Raw genomic sequence first — 18289 nt, forward strand, 5'->3', positions numbered from 1 at the left:
CCTCGTTCTCCATGGGCTCCCTCCCTAGCATCCCCAAACACTGTGCAGTACAACCAAGGAAGCCAGTTGCATTTGAAGCAGATAAACAATAAACCGGTATTGAAAAATCAGGGGAGTATATGCAAATATTTTGAATGCAGGAATTCACATCTTTATAACGCATGGGTAACTCTGTCTGTCCAAATATGCATCTGAAATATACATATGCTCAGTGGGAATGCTATCTCTTAAAATTATTAACTTGGGTTTTGTGTTGTATATAGAGTTGAGATTGTGCAGAAAAATATCTGGTAACATTTTTAAACTTTCATATTGAGTGTTAGTTTGTCATTTCTTTTCTTATATCATGGCAATATTGCAATGTGTAGTAATGTCAGATCAACATTGAAATTCTGGTATTATTTATTGCTGTTTAGATTTTTATTTTTAAAGTGCAGTACTTTAAGGTTCCTTTCATTTTGTGTTGTATACAAAATACATACATGCATTTATATTGGAGTGTAAGTGTAAATAATGAGGCTGATTGTATGTGTGGCTTATGAAACCAATTTCATTCCTTTAAGGTAATATCACACTCATACATTTTTCTAGGTATTAAAAGGAGGACCCAAATGATATGAACTGTGACTATGCAGATTTTTTAAATCCAATTTGCAGCTGAATTTGGAACTTAAGAATCACAGCATTTTTGTAGCAATCTCAGAAGTTGAGCTTTATATCATAGCCCATTGAGTTAACATTTTGATACTATTTTATAAATTCTTACATATTTATGCAAACTTGATCTTAAGTAATTCTTAAATATATATTGTTCATGTTTTTGAAAAGAAAATTTCTCAGACATTTGAAGCTGGAAAAGACTAAAAAGAGTCAGTCTTTGTTCCTAGAATCTTATTTACAAATTAACAATATCGATGCAAAAAGAATACCCCCTGAATTACTATGCTGTACATCTGAAACACAATATTATAAATTAACTATACTTCTAAAAAATAGATATACTTTTGTTGTATTCCATGAAAACCAAGCCAAACCCAATATCTAGTTCAGTGGTGATCAACAGAACTTTCTGTGTTAATGGCAATTTTATCTGTGTTCTCCAGTATAGTAGCCAGTAGCCACATGTGATTATTGAATTCTTGAAATGTAACTATTAAAATGTGGAACTGAATTTTAACTTAATTTTAGTTCATTTAAATTGATATAGCCCTATGTAGCTAGTGACTGGAGAAGGCAATGGCAACCCACTCCAGTACTCTTGCCCGGAAAATCCCATGGACGGAGGAGCCTGGTAGGCTGCAGTCCATGGGGTCACACAGAGTCGGACACGACTGAAGCGACTTAGCAGCAGCAGCAGCATCAGCAGCTAGTGACTACCATATTGGACGGCAGAGAATAAGGCATCTGCTATACAGTTTTTGATTTCTCTTGGACCCTTGGTGTTACCTAATAATTGCTCTTGTTAAAACCTCAAGGGATATTAATACTTTCACATTATCTTACACTAGAAGAGCAATGTATGGTTGTTTCAACTTGCTAGTAGTTTATACCTTTAGAAAGCCTGCAATTCAGTTAGAGACAATAAATTCATTTCCTTTAACTAGCACTTATTTGATTGTTAGAGCAATTCTTTTATAAGGATTAATAGATTTTAAAATTTATTCTTTTAAAATGTTTTCCTATTCTATTGCATCCCTTTTTATCTGCCTGACATTTCACTTCCTACCTTCTAGTAACTAATTTCAGTAGTTAAAAAACCAAATGCATCTATAACTCTTGTCATATAAATAGCAACAACACTAATTTTTTCCTTGAATATTAAAGTCAGTGGGCTGTGAAAATGATGACCAAGTAAGTTTGCAGTCAGGGACATTGTTGGTGATTAAATGGGATCATGATCATGGGTGATTTCTCAGATCAGATCATCAGATCATGGGTGGTTTCTTAGACACCTCAGTGGCTCTAATGTGCCCATCAATCTGATGCATGTGAGTCAAGCTTATCAAATGGGAACTTTATTCTTAGTTGTATTTGCTTTATCTTTAAAAAGGCATTTTTCTTAATAATTCTTGAATCTCCAGTATTATTTTTGGAGTCTTTTTGAAGAGATTTTTAAGGTCACAAATTGTTCTCTGTGCTTCCCTGAAGATTATTTTTGAAGGAACTGTTTTGAGCCACAAAGGTTTTATTGGGCTTGATGACCTATGGGTCTACGCCTGTGCCCAGGCCCCGTCCAGACAACTTTGCTCTGCAGATGAATTCACCTGTGGCAGCGGCCAGTGCATTGCTCGAGAATCGGTCTGTGACTCTTGGCAGGACTGTTCTGATAAGAGTGATGAGGACCCGACAACTTGCTGTAAGTAAATTAATGGTTGACTCACTCCTATGCTCACATTCATGACAGTGGTTGAATTTAAGAGAGTCTTTATCTTGAGCAAGGTGAAGTTAGTATGTATGAAGTAAGAGGAATGTATGTTCTCACTTTGAAGCCATTAGCGCTATTCCTTGTGGACATCTCTATGCTAACTTAATGTTTTGGTGCTTTTTTTCTCACTCTCAGAATCTATTTGTTCAACAAATGAATAGTTGTGATGTTGAGTGAGGTGTGTGCATTTTGAGTAAGAGGAAAATGGATGGGAGAAGGAACCTATTTGTATTCTTCTCTTAAATACAAATTTACTATGGGTTAATAACCTTTTTTAAATGTAAGATTTTTTTCCATTCTGACCAATTATGTAGAAAGCTGTGGAGCAAGGAAAAAGAGAAGGAGGGCTGTCATTACCTTCCAGATAGCCATGATGATGTAGAAATCAGCCATGGTGGGTTTTTACGACTAGGTAAAAAGGCCCAACTCCTTTATTCCAGACCTTTTATGAAGTCTTTGATAAGAGTAATGATAAGAAATTCTATTACTATTCAAACCTAGTTATATCAGAAAGGAAACAAAATTTAATTTACAACTTACATCATGGTTTTCATTCATATGAGGTAACTTAGCAACTAAAATATTTGTCTTTTTAGAAACAATGAATACAACTAAATGCATTCAATTTCTATGTCACAAACAGGAGGGTTTCTTAATTATTAAAAACTTTACATTTATTTTTGCTGCAGTGCTTTATTTTAGTGATATACTTTATTGAACAGCAGAAAAATATAACAAGATGGATATCACCTTTTTAATGAAAAGCTTTTACAATATGCTTCTGCTGATTGGTAAGTAAGGATTTTACTGATAGTAATGGACAAAGATGTAGAAAAGATGAGATGAGAAAGCAAGGAAGAAACTCTCTGCCTGTTTGTAAATAGCAATTCAGTCTATTCCCAAGACACTTGGTTTTAACCATAAATTTAAGTAAAATAATCTCCTTACCAATATGATTTCCATGGATTTTTTTTGTGCCCTTTTTTCATTAGAAAAGAGGCATTTCATTTTCTCTAATGTGACTGTCACTTCCTCTTTTTTGCTTCATTAAAAAGTTTTTTTATTACAGACAATTTGGTTCATTTCTTGTGACAAATTCACCTTTCTAATGGTTTGTATTATTCTCAATTTCAATAATTGAGAGTAAATATATTTCTTGTCTTTTCAATTCCACATATTGAAACTTAAACTTATTAATAGCTTTTCTCCTTTCTTTCCCCGCAGTTGAAGGATTCTTTATGCTATCCTTTTAACTGGTTTTCTTCATCGAATTTCATCTAGAATATTAGTATATACTTTAGCATTTGATTTTGGACATACTTTCCCATATCTCTTTATTGGAAGTTTTATTGATTACTTATCTGGTGTTTCCTGCATAGATTATATCTTGATACCATTTTGCTGTTTCCTTTGTGTGAATTTAGGGACCGATGTCTGTCCTTATCAAAAAGCAGTTTTACTTCATAGTCAGCTAAAGTTTCCAAATAATGTAAGCTCATTTAGTCAAATAGTCAAAGAACACCTGGCATGCTTGCTTGATTTAGATCAACTTTAAATAGGAGCTATGACATAAAAAGGTGGCCATGTTACATATTATAAAACATCCATAGAGTTTGGTGTCAGCATGAGTATTTCATGTACATATTTGTATAATCATTTTTTCTTGGAGGAAATTATTGCATAGTAATGGAATTACTAGAATCTATATAAATGTTATAATGTTATACTGTTTTCTGCACTGAAGTATTTAACATCTGCAGTCCATGTGTAATATGCAAAACATGTTAAATACTATAGTGCATAAAATAGTGTAGCACTGTACCAATTCTAACAATTCCATTACTATATAAATAAGTTTCTCCAAGCAAAAATGATTATACAAATAAGTACAGGAAATAATGTTTATATCAAATATATATATATGTTTTGTAGTATGTAACATGGCTACATTCTTATCTCATATCCCCTATATAAAGTATATAAACACATGTATATATATGTTATTGCAACGTAAGAGGCTTTCCTTTGACATTTTAATCCAATTTCAAACATTGTACAACATACTTTGAGTTTGTATTTTATAAAATTGAATTCATTATACAAATATTTTTATAAATAGAATTTTCAGGTCCATAAAACTCAAGAAAAATGTTTTTATACCTTTTTTTAAAATGTTAGCATAGGATAAATCTCTAGTATAGCTCATATTGCCGGGAGAAATATCAACTACCTCAGATATGCAGATGACACCAAGTGAAAAAGTTGGCTTAAAGGTCAACATTCAGAAAACTAAGATCAAGGCATCTGGTCCCATCACTTCATGGCAAATAGATGGGGAAACAATGGAAACAGTGAGAGACTTTATTTTGGGGGGTTCCAAAATCACTGCAGATGGTGACTGCAGCCATGAAATTAAAAGATGCTTGCTCCTTGGGAGAAAAGTTATGACCAACCTAGACAACATATTAAAAAGCAGAGACATTACTCTGCCGACAAATGTCCATCTATTCAGAGATATGGTTTTTTCAGTAGTCATGTATGGATGTGAGAGTTGGACCATGAGGAAAGCTGAGTGCCAAAGAATTGATGCTTTTGAACTGTGGTGTTGGAGCCACTCTTGAGAGTCCCTTGGACTGCAAGGAGATCAAACCAGTCAATTGTAAACGAAATTAGTCCTGAGTATTCATTGGAAGGACTGATGCTGAAGCTGAAGTTCAAAGACTTTGGCCACCTGATGCAAGAACTGACTCATTGGAAAAGACCCTGATGCTGGGAAAGATTGAAGGTTGGAGGAGAAGGGGCCGACAGAGGACGAAATGATTGGATGATATCACTGACTTGATGGACATGAATTTGAGCACCCTCTGAGTGTTGGTGATGGACACTGCTGAGCAACTGAACTGATATTCATATATACAGCTTGAATACATCAGATTTTTTACTATATTCCAGAGGCTAAGTAAATATTAACTCATGAATATTATCAGTTGATATCTGTGGTCAGTGTAATTTTTGCAAAAATGCATGTTTACTCAGGTAAACATTCTTTACCAAGTTTACCAAGAAAGTTTACCAAACTCTTTTTACCAAGTTCCTCTTACTTTTATACCATTTTAACAAATGTAGTTGATTGAGCCTCCAGCCCAGTACCTTTTCAAAAGTAGCTAATGGTAAAGGAAAAACGGGTTCTGAAGTTCCTACCGTTAGTGTTACTTGGTTGACTAGAAGTCTCGGCAGCAACATCTGCAGAATTCCTTGGAAACATAGAACTTCCGGATACAACCCAGTCTTACAGAACCCAAACTTGCATTTTAATTCTCGTAGAAGTAAGTCCCTCAGTCGTGTCTGTCTTTTTGCGACCCCATGGACTGTAGCCTCCGAAGTTCCTCCGTACATGGAATTTTCCAGGCAAGGGTACTGGAGTGGGTTGCCATTTCCTTCTCTACTGCATTTTAATAGTGCCCCAGATGATTCACCTGCATTTTTTAAAATTTGACAACCACCGTGCCTAAAAGGCTTCCAAAATGGAGGCCGAAAATACTTTCTGAGAAAAGAAAACAGGTGGAGAGAAAACTGTAAGAGAAAACAGTCTTAAAAGGCAAATTGGAGGCCTTTCGTGATAGAAAACAAAACTCCCAGTACTTCACTAATACCTAAGGGCAACATTATAATTCCTAACAACATAGTTTTAAAATAGTGCTATGTACAAGAGTGCACAAAACGAATGTATACAATTGGGTTACTTTGGACATATGCATACACTTGTGAAACCTGTGCCGCATCCTTCACCTCCAAAGTTTTCCTTGTCCTTCCCTGCCCTACCCCCTCCACTTTTTTGTAGCCAAAACACTTGACCCAAGATTTATCTTCCTAACCGGGAGGGGCCGCGCATACAAGTGCCCAGGAAGCCTAGGTGCTGGAGGGTACCTGCCGCTATCTGCAGGCAGCAGAGGCGAAGGGCATGGCAGGGGGAGGGGCGGCCGGCGGTACCTGAGGCTGGGCCCCCTCTCCCACTTCCTCCTCCACTGCCTCCTGGTTTTTCTCTGGCTCAGGTCAGTTAAGGGCCGCCGAGTGTTTCAACATTTCCCAGCAGCGGAAAGGTTCAGGGCCCACCTGCTGCAGGTGAACCCCTGCCTGTGTCTAGCAGCCTTCACGACCGGCCCTTGCAGGTGAACCCACGCCTCGATGTCTTGGTACAGCGTTCATTCGGATGGTGAAAGGGGCGCCGCAGGACCCAAGACCCGCCGCCCTAGTGATCTTGGTCCTGGGGGCGAAGGCCCTGGCCTCTTGGCCATCACCGCAGGTCCCCCAGGTCCGGGGCCTCCCCTTAGCAGGGCATCCCCTTGTGACGGCGCCCCGGGACCCGGGCGCTCCTGTGGAGTCCTCTCCTTCGCTGCGGCTCCTCCTTCCTGGAAGAGACCAGTCCAGCGGAGGTGGGGGTACGGGAGGGAAAGGGGGGGTCACCCCCTCTGACACTCCGGGGCAGGTGAGGTGTTGCCAGGGAAGGTGCCCAAACGGCAGTGGTCCCTGCGGGAGAACGTGGCCCAGGCTGCGGTGCCAGTGAGCCACGGAAGGTTCAGGGAGGGGCGCACCTGGGAGCCCCGAGCAGCCGCTGGAGGAGGGAAGCCCGGACGCTGTGACCGCTGTGATCCAGGGGAATCAGCCCCTGAGGAGAGGGGTGGTGGCCAAAGAACCCCGAGCAGCAGCGAGGAGCGCAGGCCTTTCCAGTTCTCAGAGCAGGAACAAGGACTGTAAGCCCTGCAAGGATGGGGAAGCGCCAGTGCGTGGTTTACTGCAAGCAGTTTTGTAGAACTTGTCCAAAGTCCTCTAACCCTTCCTAGTCGAGGATATCACCTGTCGAAGTTCCAGATAGCCTAGATGCTCTTGCCCAGTAAAACTTCGCCACTGTCCACTCTTAAAGGCTCAAGATTGGTGTTGGAGATGCACAGGCAAGTGCCTGGCCCCACAGCTGCTGCTGCTGCTAAGTCACTTCAGTCGTGTCCGACCCTGTGTGACCCCATAGATGTCCCCACAGCACTTTCAGCTTAAAATACGTCGTTTACATGAACACGAAAGACGGTTCAGAGAACGGGTGCTTGTGGAGCAGACAAGTGAGCTTTTTTTCATGCTCCTTCTCCTTTCTGCCTCTCCCATTTTAAAATACTACACTAAATTTTGTATTTTTTTTTTTTACAAGTATTAAGTATTGCAAAACAACTGGCAAAGTGTATAATACAGTACTGTTGACTATAGGCACTACTTTGCATAACCAAAATTTGTATCAACTGAACAGCATATGCTTTCCAGTGTTTTCCATACCTGATGCAAGTTGAATCATTATTCTAAGTGAAATAAGCCAGTCACAGAAAGACAAATACTGCACAGTTCCAAACTATAGATTCTTGATGGTTATTAATATGATCCTGTATAAAATAGGGACATTTAAGAATAAAATACTCATGCCATATATTTTCTCCAACATTTCTAAAAAGATGTAACATATACCAGGTATACATTGGTATATGCATACATGGTTTAAAGGTATATATTGACTAACAGAACAACTAACAGATCAGATCAGATCAGATCAGATCAGTCGCTCAGTCGTGTCTGACTCTTTGTGACCCCATGAATCGCAGCACGCCAGGCCTCCCTATCCATCACCAACTCCCAGAGTTCACTCAGACTCACATCCATCGAGTCAGTGATGCCATCCAGCCATCTCATCCTCTATCGTCCCCTTCTCCTCCTGCCCCCAATCCATCCCAGCATCAGAGACTTTTCCAATGAGTCAACTCTTCGCATGAGGTGGCCAAAGTACTGGAGTTTCAGCTTTAGCATCATTCCTTCCAAAGAAATCCCAGGGCTGATCTCCTTGCAGTCCAAGGGACTCTCAAGAGTCTTCTCCAACACTACAGTTCAAAAGCATCAATTCTTCGGCGCTCAGCCTTCTTCACAGTCCAACTCTCACATCCATACATGACCACAGGAAAAACCATAGCCTTGACTAGACGAACCTTTGTTGGCAAAGTAATGTCTCTGCTTTTGAATATGCTATCTAGGTTGGTCATAACTTTCCTTCCAAGGAGTAAGCGTCTTTTAATTTCATGGCTGTAGTCACCATCTGTAGTGATTTTGGAGCCCAGAAAAATAAAGTCTGACACTGTTTCCACTGTTTCCCCATCTATTTCCCATGAAGTGGTGGGACCGGATGCCATGATCTTCGTTTTCAGAATGTTGAGCTTTAAGCCAACTTTTTCACTCTCCACTTTTCACTTTCATCAAGAGGCTTTTGAGTTCCTCTTCACTTTCTGCCATAAGGGCGGTGTTATCTGCATATCTGAGGTTATTGATATTTCTCCTGGCAATCTTGATTCCATCTTGTGTTTCTTCCAGTCTAGCGTTTCTCATGATGTACTCTGCATATAAGTTAAATAAGCAGGGTGACAATATACAGCCCTGACGAACTCCTTTTCCTATTTGGAACCAGTCTGTTCCATGTCCAGTTCTAACTGTTGCTTCCTGACCTGCATATAGATTTCTCAAGAGGCAGGTCAGGTGGTCTGGTATTCCCATATCTTTCAGAATTATCCACAGTTTATTGTGATCCACACAGTCAAAGGCTTTGGCATAGTCAAATATACCTAATTTTCCAGCATATGCTACAATGTGGCTAAATCTTGAAGACATTATGCTAAGTGAAATATGCAGGTCACAGCAGGACAAACATTGTATAATTCTACTTACCTAGAGGACTCAAAACAGGAAGCAGAATGGTGGTTGCCAGAGGTTGAAGGGAAGGGAAAAATGAGAATGTTTAATGGGTATGGAGTTTGGCTTTGGGATTATGGGAAAGTTCTGGAGACACATGATGGTGACAATTGTACAACTGTGTAAAGGTGCTTAGTGCCACTCAACTGGACACTTAAAAATGGTCAAAAAGGTAAATTTTATAATAAGCGTGGTGGCGGTTTAGTCACTAAGTTGTGTCTGGCTCTTGCAACCCCATGGACTATAGCCCACCAGGCTCCTCTGTCCATGGGGTTCTCCAAGCAAGAATAATGGAGTGGGTTGCCATTTCTTTCTCCAGGGGAATCTTCCTGACCCAGGAATCAAACCTGGGTTTCTTGCATTGCAGGCAGATTCTTTACCAACTGAACTACAAAGGAAGCCCATATATTTTACCACAATAAAATGTTGAAAAAAATGTATATATATAGTTCATGCAGAAAGACTGTGTGTCAACAAGGACGGAAGGATGGACAGATCAGTGTTTAAATTAGAGCAGTTTGGAAAATTCCATGGGAAAACTCTTTTAATTGAATGAAAAAATAGGAATGTTTTAGAGCATTTAAAATGCAAATAGAAATTGTGACACTTCAAAGAAGAAGGTACAATATTCAAGTGAAAGAAACTTAAACCAAGAATCCGGTGCAAGATGTTTAATTTTCAATATGATACTGTGCCTGAATGCTTTCCATATTTTGAAGAAAAATGTTGAATACTAAAATACCTCCTGAGGGTAAGGGACATATATGTACACTTAGTGGAGAAAAGATCTTGTGGGTTCTCAATAAATAAAATATTTTTGTTAGTATAATCATATTAAAACCTAGTGTCTGCTTAATGAATGTATAATTCCCACACAGACTTCTTTTCTTATACAATAGAGAACTGACTGACTGACTTCTGAACCGGGGAGTTCATAAATATTTTAATTTTCATGATCCAGAATTTTCCTCAGCTGCCACAATAAAATTCTTTTTCTCTTGCCAGTATGCTTCAGTGGTTAAACATGCAAGAGAAAGCTTTGTCATAATTTTAAAATATTACTCTAACTGATGAACTCAATGAAATTTCACTGAAATTATAAACTGTGGCATATCTCATCCTCTGATTAGAGATGGCTATATGTATTCTGCAGTCACAGAAATTTAAGTAAAAGCAACCAGATAATCCAAATCACTACTTGTAATGAATACAGTTTGTGTATAATATGAATAGGTACATTTTTAGATTTTATAAATATTTAACATTTAACACATGTGGTATCATAAGGCATTTATTAACTGCCTGCATGTGTTTGGCCCACCTGGTTTTACTTCAGATAATAACTTTATCTTAAATGTTTGGAATTATGTAGGGGAAATATTAAACTCCAGTACTTTGGCCACCTCATGCGAAGAGTTGACTCATTGGAAAAGACTCTGATGCTGGGAGGGATTGGGGGCAGGAGGAGAAGGGGACGACAGAGGATGAGATGGCTGGATGGCATCACTGACTCGATGGACATGAGTCTGAGTGAACTCTGGGAGTTGGTGATGGACAGGGAGGCCTGGCATGCTGCGGTTCATGGGGTCGCAAAGAGTCGGACACGACTGAGCGACTGATCTGGTCTGATCTGAGAGGAAATATTAACGGAAGAACTTCAGCTTTGGTGACTGGAATCTGACTTATATTTTATAGTGCAGTTAAGTTCTGGAATATTTAGCTTTAAGAAAGTCCTTTGACACGTACTGGAGTGAATGTCATTGGTTTAAAAAAAAACAGCTGAGCAGTTCACTAAGATCTCTATAGAAATGATTGCATCATTTTATAGAGGTGATTGCTTCCCTGGTAGCTCAGCTGGTAAAGAATCCGCCTGTGATGCAAAAGACTCCAGTTCAATTCCTGGGTTGGGAAAATGCCCTGAAGAAAGGATAGGCTGCCCACTCCAGTATTCTGTCCTGGAGAATAGTCCATGGCAAGGAGTCAGACATGACTGAGCGACTTTCACTTTCACTTTGCATCATTTTGCTTTCATATATCTTTATGGTGATGGGTTTTAAAAATTAATTTTCATTTTTCAAAAGACAGTGTTTTGGGTTTTGTGGAAAGTGCAATGATTGGCATTTTAACTGATAAAACATCCAGATAATGAAAGAAACGGTTAAAACTTTTCTTCTAAAGCTGAATTTCAACATGAATACAATCTATTTTGTCTTAAAATCTTTACGGCTTTTGCAGTTGAGTGACACAGGCACAGATGTGAAACATCTGTGGAAGAGCTGGTGATGTTTGGGTCATTTTGTACTTTCCATTTCCAGTCAGTGGTATTATAGCCATTTCATACCGTTGCGTCTAACAGTGATTGTTCTCTGCATGGTCTTGCTTGCTTCCTCTATGTATTAACCTGTAATTTGTTGCTCCAATAGGGTTATATTGAACATATTGCCCAAACAGGGCACTTGAGAGGAAAGAGGAGAGATATTAATTATTCTCCTTGGACATGGGTATAAACTGGAACATTTCTGGGCCAACCCAGATGGGGGTGCTTGTGGTTGAGGGAGGAGGGATTCCTTGACCAAGTTCACAGTGAAGAATTGGGAACTTGTTAACACATTTTGGAGGTCAAGTATATATTTAAACCTTGTCTATTTGTATATTCTTCTGACTGAGAAGAGCTGGGAGGTAGCTTAGCAGGTGGTGAAGTTCACAGAAGACCAAAGAACTAGATCAGAAGATTTTCTGGATGCTGGGGGAGACAGTCACAGTTAGGTCATAAGTTCTTAACACTGTCAAAAAACCGAAGAGGCTCTGCTTGGAGCAATAACTGGCTATCAATAGCAGTATTCCAGCAACACTGTAACCAGAGCTGAGAAAAGAAAAACATCCAGAAGCAATAGATTTCCAGTTATGTACTATGTGGGTGAACAGCATTTCCTTGTCATGTTGATTCACCATTAGGTTATGAGCAACATTTTCCCATTATTATATGGTAGTTAATTTGCTTGTTTTTATTTTTGGAGAATACATTTAAGGGGAAATAATATTTGCTTGTAGAGAAAAATCTTTTGTTACATATCCATTATATGACTATCTAAAGAAGCATAGCTCTAAGAACTAAACATTGAATATACATGGAGAGTAAATTTGTGGCCTTATTTGCAAAGCATCCTTTAGTGTTCTAAGAGCTGACATATTAGTGATAAAATATCTGGTCGTGACCCAGGTGTCCATTTTTATAGAAATTTGAATATTCTTTGATTATTAAGATATAGTGAGCTTATTCAATATACTGGTAAAATTGGTCACATTTTTAAAAATTGAACAAAACCATTAAGAGCAAGCAGTGATGCAGTCGTTTAAATTTTGAGGCAAAGTCCCTGGTGTAGGGAGGCTTCAAAGTATAACCTTTGGTATCAGACAACTCAGTCTGGATATTCCATTTACTAAAATGTATCATAGGCAAGTTACTTAGCACTAACGTTTCCAAAAGATAATTATACTTGCTTTGTAGGGTGTTTGTGAACACAGATGGTAATATATGCAAAATACTTGGCACATACTTGGAGCTCAGTGGGAATACATCTATTCCTATTTTATTAAAGATCATAGAATTGTGATAAGGGGGAGCTGTCAAAACTTTAGGTGTTTTCTGACCAAGACCAAGAATTATTTTATCCTTCTTTTAGTTATGAAAATGCCTCTGCATAAAGAGGAATACTTGCAAATATGTTTTAAATTAATTTCATGGATTTATCCACCAAACTACTAATATAGGCTGATACGATAATTCTTATTTTAGGATAAGGAAACTTTATAATTTCTTGAAAGCACAAATCAAGTTGTTAGAATTTCTCGTGTACTACCCAGTCCATGAAACTTGCTGTTTTCTTCCCTCACAAATTTGGTGACAAAGCTATGATTAGTGTTTAGGCCGCTTACTCTAAATCCTGACTTTCTCTAGAACTCGTTATCTTGTGATAAATGTAGGAACTTAAGTATTTTTCAACTTTGTAGTTGTGTATTAAGAGAAAGGAAAAAAGTGAAGTTCAAAAATATCTAATTTACCTGCAATCCAAAGTGGGCTGGGGATTTTTTTCTTTTCTTTTTTTTTTTTAGAGAAACTGTTAAACTAACATAATAGATTGAATTCTAAGGTGCTGACCTCAGGCTCTTCAGGTGTCCAGAATTAATTTAAATTCCATCCTTTTAACCATCCCAGCAGGTGAATCTTTTTCATCTTGGCAGTTGAACTGGTTACTCTGAAAAGCTGCAGAGTTTTACCTTGTGTTATTAAATGCAATAGAGATGGCCAACCAGGAAGAAATGTGCCAGGTGTAGATAGAAGAGTAGAAGGACGCTGCCTCACGCAGCACAACTTTGTGAGGTTGGAAAAAGCAAAACGACTCTGATGATCAGAAGACATTGATGGTTCTGACCACCTAAGTTGATGGGCTATGCTAGAGTCAATGTTTCCCTGCTTGCTCCCCCTTTATTCTCTTTTGTTTTCCTTTCTGTCCATAACAGCCAGTCATCTCAGGTGTGACTTTGAGTCTGGTTTCTGCGGCTGGGAGCCATTTCTCACAGAAGATTCACACTGGGAATTCATGAAAGGGTTGCCCAGTGCAGACCACCATCTTCCTGATGCTGAGCACCCAACAAACACAAATCATGGTAGGATATTTTCCTCTTTTCTTTAAAAAAAAATTTTTTTTTCCCCCTGTTTTGGAATGATGATTCTGTGCATTTTCATTTCCCACTGTAGACTGTATAAGTGGAACTCTGGTTTGTCTTGCTTTCATTTCTTCTAATCAACTTCATAATTTGTGGTTGAGTTTCCTGAAAGGAGCATTAATTTAATAACAAAACGTTTTGTTACACCTTTTAAAAGGTGGGATTGAAGGCATGAAGAGGGGAAAAGTCTTCTGATAATTTTCTCTTGTCATGAATCATGTACAGTAGGCTTGCCTTCTTTTTGGAACAATCCAAGTTTTGCAAAACAGAATAGTTTAATCCTTTTTCTAGGAAAAGAGAACAGAGATTTAGCACTAGCTCGAACATAAATTGCAAATACTCTAATACAACTTAATCACTGTTAAAGCTTCTTTGTAACAGTCTTACTTTTTCCCCCGTATATCCTTTTATTTTAACCAGCAGTACATTTTTTACATATCCCCTTCAAATAGAGCAACCATAACTATATATAGCATTCCACTGAAGGGTTGTAAAACTCCAGGGAAAATAGAAGGGTTTTGTTCTGTTTTTGTTTTGTTTGATGAATTGCAAAGGTACATTAGTTTCATATAACTTTATAATAACACAACTGTGCCATAGATCCTCTTTAAGCTTGCATAACCTCCACTAGATATTATATCTCTTTCTCCTTTGAGATTTCCAAAGAAGTACACCAAAACTAATAGAGTTGACTGTGTTTTTAGCCATTGGAAATTGGGGTTAGTGGGGAAGGATGTTAGAGGGCAGAGAGGGAGCCTGGCTATTCATCCCATCTGTTGTCTATAAACTCAGCTTATTATTTAACAGTAGATTAAGATCTTAACTTCTGCTCATGTGCCAATGGGTCTTATTTTTCCCTTCAGATTCTGTAGCAGATTGGATTAAATTTACAGTTTAAAATAGGAAGGAGACTATTAATTATTGAAACTACATTTATTACTAGTACATTTCCTCAAAGTTTATATGTTTTCTTAAACCAATTGAGTACATACCATATATTAGACCTGGGTGTATACCAGTGGAAAGATATTTGAGTTGTTCCTACATTTTGGTGATTATGAGCGTATAATTTAGACATAAATTTTCATTAGAGTTGAGCACTCTGTCCAATTCCTATGTATAATTAATGTTTCCACTCTGGTTAGTAAAAAGACCCTGCTGTCTCTGGCCCTTTATGATCTTGGGGCAGTGTTTCAGCTGCTCCTTTTAGAAGGTTTTCCTCCAGCCTCAGGTGGTTACCTTATGCCCACGCCCTGGTCAGTACTCAGGTGGAGAGTTGGAGGGAACTCTCTGGAGATCTCCGGAGTTCGCTCTCTTTGCAGCTCTCCTTTTCCTGGAACTCTGCTTCATGAACTTTGGCCACTTGTGTTTCCCCAAACTGCAGTCTTTTCAACTTGAGAAGACCACCACACTGCTGGCCTCCGCCTCCCTGATTGGCAGTTGGGAACTGGGTTTAGGTAGCAAGCTGGGAAAATTGTGTAGCTTCGTTCGTTTGTTTCCTCTCTCAGAGATCATTGTGATTCTATGTTCCCATTGTCCTACATTTGAAAACCATTATATAATATAAATTGTTTTGATTTCTTTGCTAGGGTAAGATAGAAGACTAAATCTGATGCCTGATATTCAACCTTGCCTTAAAACAGAAAAAAGCCTAATTCCTTTTGTTAATTTGCTTAATTTCTTTGGTCTGGGTATGCTGTAATTTATCTAGCCATCCTCTTATTGCATAACAATATTATGACAATGCTGCAAAATCTATACTGGTATGCATTTTCTTATATGGGGATCTTTAATTCTATGTCGTAAATAACTAACAGTGATACTCCTATTTTTTACAGAAATGTACTTTCTCTCAAAATTGTAATACTTAAAATTCTAGCAGCAAAAGGAGTACTGTTTTCTATTTGTCTCCCATCAGTAGACATGCTATTCTCTTAATTAAAAAAAATTTACGTGTAAAAAATGATTTCTCATTTCATCACTTCCCTGGTGGCTCAGAGGTTAAAGCATCTGCCTGCAATGAGGGAGACCTGGGTTCGATCCCTGGGTTGGGAAGATCCCCTGGAGCAGGAAATGGCTACCCACTCCAGTATTCTTGCCTATAAAATCCCATGGACAGAGGAGCCTGGTGGGCTACAGTCCACGGGGTAGCAAAGAGTCGGATACAACTGAGCGACTTCACTAAGCTTTATATAAATGGAAATATATAACCTTGATTTGTATTTCATGGAAAGATGATCTTTTTCAAATGTTTCTAATTTTTTCCATTTATTTAGATCTTTAATTTCTCTATATTTGAAGCTTCAGTGTATAGATTTTAAAAAGATTTTGCTAATATTTCCTTAGGTTTTTTAAAAACTTTTGCAGCTATTGTAAATGTCACATTTTAAAAACTTAATTTTTGGAGTTGTTCCTGTATATATAAATGTAGTTATATTTTAAAATATTGACCTTGTATTCAATGACCTTGCTTATTTTAAAATTATAGTTAAGAATTTATAAATTATGGGCTCATAATTATTTTGTCTTCAAAGATTGACAATTTTATTTCCTTCTTTCTAAATCTTAAACTCTCTATTTTCAGTTTTATTGCTCTGACAAGGACCTCTGGAAAAATGTTGGCTAGAGCTGGTGATAGCTGCTGTACTTGTCTTATTCCTGTTGAGGGGAAAAACTGTCAGTAATTCAGCCTTGAATACTATAGTTACTAAAAGGTTGTTTTGTATTAGATAAAGATGTTCCTATTTGTAGTGTTAAAGTTTATGTATGTGTGTGTGTGTGTGTGTTGGGGGGAGCCTGGGGTCTTATGATTGTATTTTATGATGAAGTATTTTTGGATATACTTCCAAAAATATATCTCTGGATTTATTTTCTTACAAGCCTGCCCCACAGAATGCTCTGAGTTAAGAGACCTATGGAATTATAGCATACCAGAGTGACTGTTCCTGTTTCTTTCGTATTTATTTAATAAATAATTAAAATAATAATTATTTTGTCTCCAAAGATATTTTTAATATAAATATAATTAATAAATATTCAAAATATTTATTTTGAATTAAAAATATTCAAAATATTTTGTCTTCAAAGATATTTTAAATATAAATAATAAACATTCAAATAGAAATATTTGGATTTAATTATTTATTAATTATTTAATCTGTTAAAACTGGGTTTATGATTTTCAGAACATATTGTGATAATCATCATTGTGATATTATCTTTTTTGTTTATAATAAAATAATGATTTTTTCAAACATTAAACCACCCTTGTATTCCTGACACAAACTTCTTTTGACTGGTTTTATTTATGATTTCTTCCTGCATAATGGTATATTTGTGATATTTTTACCTAAATTCATTATAAGGTATTTTCTAATGTTCTCACAGCATCTAAGGAATCCTTTTTGGGCCATATTGCATTACAAGGGGTGCATCCTTTGCAAAAGGTGAGGTTGAGGCTGGCCTGGACAGTGTAGCCTGGGGAGGCTGACCCCTCCATTCTTTATTTTTATACTGTGCTGGTCAGCTAGCCCCTCTGGTGTTACAGGAGTTTCACAAGAACAGTTTTACGATGAACAGTTAAGATGAACAGAAACAGTCTCTTTGGTATGCTATAATTCCATAGGTCTCTTAATTCAGAGCATTCTGTGGTCCAGGCTTGTAAGAAAATAAATCCAGAGATATATTTCTGGAAGTATATGGGCCTGGGGTCAGAGTTCATTCTCTTTAGGGTCTACCTGCATATATCAATTTTAAGTCAATACTGTCTGTTTTTCAAGCATTTGGTTAAAATGTTCTCTAGATGGCATTTAGCTTCCACATCAGTTTTCACTAATGTAATATTTTCATAATATTATCTTTTCGTCTAAAACATGTTATCTCTTTTCACTTAATCAGAAGTCTTATAGTTTTTCATGGAGTTTTATGATGTTCTTCATACAAGTCCTGTCCTTTTCTTGTTAAATTTATTCCTACATATCTTGTATCATCATTGTTAATTGTGAGTAGAATATTTCTTATCATTCTATATTCAGGGTCTTATTGCTAAAATAAATAAAAAAACTTAGAAGTATTTCTCTGAATTTACCTTGCTAAATTCTCTTATTGATACCTGTCTTTATTAAAAGAGAATTTGTTGGGGTGTCTGATTTTACAATTACATTATTGGCAATACTGGAACGCTATCTCTACTTTTCTGTTGTATTTACTAGAAATTTTATTTTCTTGACTTGCACATTTGCTAGACCTATGAGATAATATTAGTCTAAGATAAGTAATATTATCATACTAATATTTCCTCTAATTAGTAATGGTGACAGAATTTTCTAGGTAGTTTCTCATTATAATTAAAATAATTTTGTTGTT

The 18289-nt window shown here is 37.4% G+C and overlaps 1 protein-coding gene across 1 annotated transcript in view; it reads left to right on the plus strand.

Annotated features, from left to right (window-relative positions):
• MALRD1 (MAM and LDL receptor class A domain containing 1) overlaps nt 1–18289 on the plus strand; it is a 555525-nt gene that overhangs the window by 52770 nt on the left and 484466 nt on the right. The window contains exons 10-11 of the mRNA XM_061435952.1: nt 2149–2356; nt 13718–13864. Of these exons, the coding sequence (XP_061291936.1) occupies nt 2149–2356; nt 13718–13864 (355 nt within the window). The remainder of the gene's footprint in view (nt 1–2148; nt 2357–13717; nt 13865–18289) is intronic.

This window comes from Bos javanicus, chromosome 13 (genome assembly GCF_032452875.1).
Source record: "Bos javanicus breed banteng chromosome 13, ARS-OSU_banteng_1.0, whole genome shotgun sequence".
Lineage (NCBI taxonomy): Eukaryota > Metazoa > Chordata > Mammalia > Artiodactyla > Bovidae > Bos > Bos javanicus.